General features: G+C 39.9%; 1 protein-coding gene across 1 annotated transcript in view; it reads left to right on the forward strand.

Moving 5' to 3' along the window:
- The first annotated feature begins 229 nt into the window (after positions 1-229).
- Positions 230-7,302, forward strand: part of SAMD3 (sterile alpha motif domain containing 3) — a 25,859-nt gene continuing 18,786 nt past the window's right edge. The window contains exons 1-3 of the mRNA XM_009582599.1: positions 230-261; positions 552-737; positions 1,046-1,130. Coding sequence (XP_009580894.1) covers positions 230-261; positions 552-737; positions 1,046-1,130 — 303 coding nt within the window. The remainder of the gene's footprint in view (positions 262-551; positions 738-1,045; positions 1,131-7,302) is intronic.

A 7,302-nucleotide genomic window follows, 5' to 3' on the forward strand; every position in this document is an offset into this window, starting at 1 on the left:
CGGGACGGGAGCGGTGGGTGCTTCCAGGCTGCGTCTGCTTTGTTTCCAGCCATTGTGCTGGTAACAGCGGCCTTCATCCGTGTGCTGGTAACTGCCTTCATCCCTTCGATGCTTTCCCCGTTGGGAGGACAGTCTTGGCTAATGTCGTGTAGAGTATTTTATTCAATTAAGCTGTTTGCTTACTCTCACTAGTAAGTTAGCAGAACTGGTAGGAAACACATTGTAAATGATGACAGATAAAGTTATTTTGCAGCAGTCTAGGCAAGTCCCCGGTGACTTCCTCTGCTCCGCCTTCTGCTTTCAGTTAGTGACCACCTTCTAGTGTCTGCTGATTAAAACATTTCACATTTGACATCTGGTTTTAACCCCATATGTTTTGATTGCAACTTTCGTAGGTATTCTTTATGTAGAAATCAAGAGAGCAAGCCTCGAATTTCTATAGTGATAACTTTGCTTTGTGTTGAGTTTTTGCTTGTATTTTTCTTTCCTTCTTGCCTGCATTCCGATAGAAGAAGAATGTGATCATGATGATATAATCTTTTCTTTTACAGAAAAAATCTGAAATCATTTTTTGCAAGATACAAGACGTTGCAGTGGACAAGTTCTTATGCTTTGCCAGACTTCCCTTATGATGTCAAGTGCATATTAGCAGAAAAAAAATGCCCTGATCACAGTATGAGAATAAGGATTATTGAATTTTTGCAAGCAGACATGACAAAATACCTAGAAGGATCACTGTGAGTAAACATTGTTAGATTTATTTGGGGGCATTACGTAGTGGCTGCAGAAATAAATTTTCAAATGGATGTAAAGCCATTCTCTTTAATATGCTTGCTTAAATAGAGGAGACTAAGGGCCTGAAACCTGTTGAAGTCAAACAGGAAGATTTCTTGCAAACCTTAAAGCTGTTCCCTTTGCTATTTGGAGGGGAATTGATAGCCTTAGAAATAGTCAGTTTAATGCATATCAGTATAGACTCCAGACAGTGTCTAATACTGTCTAGAATACCAACTCTTTTTTTTACATCTCCATTTTGTTTGCACAGGTATCCAAACAGTCAGCAATATAACATTGTTGTCAATGCTCTACTGCAGGCATACCCATTCCTTGATGAAGATGGGAATGGCTTTGTAAGTACTATAAAATTGAAAAATATGGAAATAATGCTTCCCCCCCCCCAATTGATCACAATAAAATAACCTAGTTCAGAGGAAATCAATATCGATTTCTTATATACTGACTCTGTTCAGATCTGTAAGCTTCACTTTGACACTTTTGGCAAATGACATTCTTATTTCATTATATTAATTAAAGATTAATCCAGTCACAGCCATTCCTGAAAGCCACTGTGAGATCATGCAGACTGGTACATGAAGTCCCTGGTTGCTTGTTGGGTGCAGTTTCTTTCTGGATTGATTTCCCCTAAAGGATAAATTTAAGTAAATTTGACTTATTTTTTGTTTTTAAAAACAAAGAAGCCAAGCCTTTAGAAAATTGTATGAGGACTAACATATGACTGATGCTCTTGCAATGCATTATAATCACTTGTATGTTAGATATCTAGCTACAACGTGTAGTAATATTACTGGTTTAGGTATATCAGGAATCTAGGCCTAATTAAAAAAAAAAATTTAAAAACACTGGTTGGGATCTCAGTGGGGATGTAACAGAAAGCAATGGAAGGAGGTGACTTAAATCTGAAGTACATTTTTTCACTCCTGTGACCCAGAATACATATCTGTGGTCTCAGAGGACAGTGTTCACCTTTTGACTTTGCATCATTGCTTTTCCGTGTGATTCTTTTATAGTGTCTTGTAAAAGCTTGTGAGACTCAGTGGGGATTGTTAGCTTTAAACGTATATAAATATATATCCCGTGTACAGTTACTGCAGAAAGCAAAATAACTTTGAGAATAAAAAAAAAAAGTGAGGATTAAGGGGTGGCTATTCTAGTTCTCCCCTGAGCCCAGGCATTGTAGGAGGGAAGGGACTAAAGAAAACAAACACGTCTCAGCAAGGAGAGAGGGAGCGGAAGGATCAGAGAGCTACGGTGCACCCTTATTTTCAATCGGGATTCCTCTCTGAGTACCCCAGCGGGGGTCCCCGGCCAGGGTCCTGGGTAATGCTGCAGCTTCATCTGGCTCCCTTTGTGAAGGGGAGCGGGAAGGACAGTTCCGGGCGGGTCTGAGGACCTTTTTACAGCCTTTAACTTTTAAAAACTGTTTTTAAGCAGAGGTTCTTAAGCTAGGTTTCAAAGGGCTTTCATTGCAGCAGGACTGTAGACCGAGTGAAACTACTTTTAGCTCCATTCTTTGGGAAATGGCTCATCGCTTCCCAGGTGGATCCCAGAATTGGTGCTGGCAGAAGTTGCATGACGGGGCAGAGACTTCAGAGTTGTTCTTTATCTTTTGACATTTCTCTCACGCTTACTAGAAAGCATATCTGGAAGAAACCACCATAAGTAAGCGAGGAAGCGAATTAGCAGTTTGCAGTATTGCTAGCCTAACGCTTCTGAGCCAGCCCCTCTCCATGCTTGAGGCAGGAAAAAATGCACTAAAGGTGTATGTCTGTACACTTAAGTTTGGAGGAGGCGGGTGAGGATGAATTACTATTTTTCTTGATCTGAGATAGTTACAACAGCAACGGCTTAAAACAAACCCTACAACATATGCATAGCTACTTAGCATGAGGCTTGCAGTAAAACTGAATTCATATACCTTTAAGAAACAAATGAACAACAACAAAAAATTGGCTAACCGCCATTCTTTCATCTTTTCTCAGAAAAAGTGTCTTTAGCAGCTCAAAAAAGTGAACTTTTGTAGGCTTTTATTTTAAAATTGCCTCAGGCTAGCACAGGACTATAAGGATTGCTGCTTGCTGTTCCTGATAACAGGATTGAATCACAGGTCTTGTAAGACATAAAATATTATTTACTGAGAGGTTCTGAATACCTTAAACTTGCTTATCTATAATAATTAGATTACAACTTTTGAATAGTACATTGAAAGTATTTAAGAAAACTATCATCAATAAAATAATTCAGAGGTAAAGCAGAAAGCTTTTCATTTGGGGACTGATAGCTAAATGTAGAAAAGGAAAATCATAACATGAGAGTAGTATTTTAAGCAAAAATGCTAGTTACATTAGTCATTAAATAACATATATACAGATGTATATATGTTTTATATATATGTATGTATAACATATATACAGATGCAGTTCATATAATGTGTTTTAGGTGTCTACATTGGGAAGAGAGGAATAGCACTACGGAAGTTCTTGTTTCTTTCTGTGGACTCCAGAGAGAGCCTCGGGTGACCAGCTGTGCACAGATGTCTGTGTCTGATAGATAACCCCCTCCTTTTGGTGTGTTGCAAGGCTGGAGAAAGGGACACACTGAACACGGCCGTTCAGCTGGGCAGGCCTCCGAGAATAATGGTTTCCAGGACTGGTAGATTAATAAAGTTATCTGAGTTTTAGAATACCAACAAACATGTTTTCAAGTATTCGGACTTCTAATTTCTTGTCAAAGTTACAGGAAAAAGGAATAGTTGCATGCATTTCAAAAAACAGAAGAGCTGAACACAGTTTGGAGTACTAAGCCCTGCGTTCCCTCTGGCGTGCTGGAGCTCACTTCTGCCATCGGGTGTTTTCCCTTCTGCCACGCAAAATACTCTATCCCACTGTATTGTTAATGACGTTAATTTATTGCTCTTTATTTATTGCTGTGCTATGTCTCAGTTCCTAGACTCAGTTAAACTCTGAATTCATGCTTAAAAGGAAAGCAGTTGCTTACCCTTTGGGTGGAGGAGCAGCCACAGCGGCTGCTGGGGTCTGTGGGAGGCTGCAGTGGTTCTTAATGAGATGCCCTGAGAAGGTCTGTCAGTGGTGTGATTTTATTTTTAACTCAAGAGTCTTATGGTTTGGAGCCCTTCACCAGGAATGGTTGTGTCTTGGCTGCTGGAAGAATGCAGTGGAAACTGTTCTGGGTTCTTCCACAGCAAGTATGCACGCCTGTGCCTGGCGTGGGTGGGCAGGGGCAGGCGGTTGGGCTTTCTGACTGAGAAAAGGGAAAGTTCGTCCCCTGAGAGATCTTGGCATTCCAGAATTAGCTTTTTCTTCTGACCAAGAACAGAAAATCAGAACATAACGAACTTGGTGTAATGAAAAACTTGGAGAAACTTTGAATTGGAAATGTCAGCACTTTTGTTGCAACACTTCCATGGGAATGAAATGGCTTGGAAAATTGGAAAAGGGAAGGATCTGCTGGAAAACATAGAGGAACAAAAAACCAAACCTAAGAGCACCTAAATTCACACCACTATTTTCATGACAGGAAAAAATTTACTTGTAAAACTTTGAACATTCCTTTTTTTCTTCCCCCCCGCCCCCGCAAAATACTGGACACTTTTTATTTATAACTCCAAACTACTTTAAACAAGTAATTTAAACAATGTGTGCATTATATAGAAACGTGGTCTAATATTTTCAATCTCATACTGTTGCAACGAGAAGTCATTTAAGATTTAGTGTTTCAAGATTTATTAGTAGATTATCCATAATTCTATTTTCTTGGTTAAAAGGTTTCCTATTTAATTTTGCAGTAAAGAAAAACATGCTTCTGTGCCATCGGCCCTTGAAAAGGATATCTAATGGAATATAGTCAGAATGATAATGATCCTAAATGAATAAGTTTAAAAATAAGGTTACAAATAAGCTACTTATATACTATTAATTTAAAAAGGTTATTTACTAGGTCACTGTAGATGCAGGAATTAAGAAAGAATTATCTGAAATCCTAAACAATAATAATAATAATTAAAAAATCATTTTATACTAAAAGCAAAACTTATTTAAGATGTCTGTGGAGCACTTGGAATGAAATTAATTTCCTCATCCTGTTCCCAGATTAGCTTTTGGAAGGAAGTGCTTTAAGGTGTTTACCTAAGGAATTTTCCCCATGATGTTTTCTTCTACTTAAAGAACAATGTTATTCTAAGGTAACACATCCAATATTTTAAAAAATTAATCTCCATTTAATCATGAAATAGATTATTAGATTTCTGATCTATAATGTAACTGTTGTGGTTTAACCCCAGCTGGCAACTAAGCCCCACCCAGCCGCTCACTCACTCACCCCTGGTAGGATGGGGGAGAGAATTGGAAGGGTAAAAGAAGTGAGAAAACTCATGAGTTGAGATAAAGACAGTTTAATAGGTAAAGCAAAAGCCGTGCACGCAAGCAAAGCAAACCAAGGAATTCATTCACTGCTTCCCATTGGCAGGCAGGTGTTCAGCCATCTCCAGGAAAGCAGGGCTCCGTCACGCGTAATGGTTAATTGGGAAGACAAAATGCTCTAACTCCAAACGTCCCCCCTTCCTTCTTCTTCCCCCAGCTTTATATGCTGAGCATGACGTCATATGGTATGGAACATCCCTTTGGTCAGTTGGGGTCAGCTGTCCCAGCTGTGTCCCCTCCCAACCTCTTGTGCCCCCCCAGCCTCCTCGCTGGTGGGGTGGGGTGAAAAGCAGAAAAGGCCTTGACTCTGTGTAAAACAACCCTGTATTATCAACACTCCAGCACAAATCCACAACATAGCCCCATACTAGCTACTATGAAGAAAATTAACTTTATCCCAGCCAAAACCAGCACAATAACCAATGCAACATTTGTAAGTAGTTACAGACAAATAGGTTATATAGAAAAAGCCAAGGTCATAGTCGCAGCAGTCAAAAGAAAATTGTCATGACGCTGTTTTTTGACCACTTGTAAGATACTATTCTATTTGAATTTATTCCTTTTACAAGGGTTGCAGCGAACCATTTGGAAAGAGTCACTGCCCTTATTTCATTTCATTTCAGCCAACAATTGAAAATTGTACGATTTCAAGACGACCATATATGAGGAAGGAAAAGAGAGGGCTCTCTCATCCGCACCGCTTGCCAGTGGCTTTGCGTAAGCAGCTCCCTCCAGCTCAGGGCTGCCGAGCGGTGCCGAGATGCCGATGAAACCCGGGATCCCTGTGCTGACATGCCTGATTTATGTAACCGCTGTGCACAAAATGATTATTCGCTAGTAAATTACTGCTTTTAATCTGCATGTAATCCTTTCTCTCCTATGTCAGATAGACACAGACTAATCCTTCTGCTCCCTTACAAGCGTTGTAAACCTTCCTAGGGTGGTTTGGGCTTTTTTTTTGGTGAGGAATTAATAGAAAATAAAGTTATCAGCTCAAAAATGGTAATGAAAGCGTCCTTTTTGGAAGATGTATTACCCACTAGAGAAACCACGTAAATGTATGTGCTCACAGTCTCCTTCATGAAATAGGTATGTGAGAAGGGACTTGGCTAGGCTTGTGAGAATCCTATTACAGAAATAGATTTAGTTAAAACTCTTAATTTATCTGAGGACAGGAGGATGAAACAGCTGAATGTTTTGAACTTTGAAGGGTATTTAAAGCTCTGTATAGGTGTTGGTATATTCTTTCATGCGGAAGAATAAGTGAAAATATCTTCTAGCCAAACAAAGGTTTTTAAAAGAAACTGTGCAAAACTCAACTAAGGGGATATTTAAATTGTCAGCTGCTAATATATTCTGGGATGATCATGTTTTAAAATATTTTAACATCTGTTGAGCACTTCAGAGAAGCATTAAGCTAATGTTTTTTGTCTGCTTGTTTCTTAACAGCCTTCAAATAAGTGTTCCAAGTAAATTTTGCTAGGCATATAACATTGCGGTATTTGCATCAAAATATAAATGCATAGGGCCAGAACTGTAAACATATTTAGGAACCTTAACGGTTCAGGCGGATAGCAAGTAGGATTTTCAAGGCATGTAGTCACCTTACTGCTTTTGTGGTGGGGTGTTATACTCAAATTGAGGCTGTAGAGAAGACAACTTTGTGAGAAGTCTGGGTGAGCAGTTGTGCTCTGTTTCTAATTTGCTACGTTTAGGTTGGTGACGACATGACTCCTGTTCTGGCAGAGTCCTAAGTCTGAAGTTTACATACTAGAAATGCAGATGGGTTGTTTTCTTTCCAGTTCTCGGATGTTCACATGTGACTGGCAGTGAGAGGATACCTCTGTAAGAGCCCGTAGGTGGGCGGCAGAAAGTGTCCCCCAGGAAGGGCACACTTACCCTGGCTGGCCCAGGTCTGCCCGAGAAGAGCTGAGGCAGATGCCACAGGGGCTGTACTCTTGTAGCTCTTCCGCTTTCATTTTTCACCATTCATGGAGCTCTTGCTTTTAGGATTGAGGAACCTGTAAGTCAGCTGGTACCCTGGGGAGGTGGGAGCAGTATTTTC

This window comes from Fulmarus glacialis, unplaced genomic scaffold (genome assembly GCF_000690835.1).
Source record: "Fulmarus glacialis isolate BGI_N327 unplaced genomic scaffold, ASM69083v1 scaffold39667, whole genome shotgun sequence".
Classification (NCBI taxonomy): domain Eukaryota; kingdom Metazoa; phylum Chordata; class Aves; order Procellariiformes; family Procellariidae; genus Fulmarus; species Fulmarus glacialis.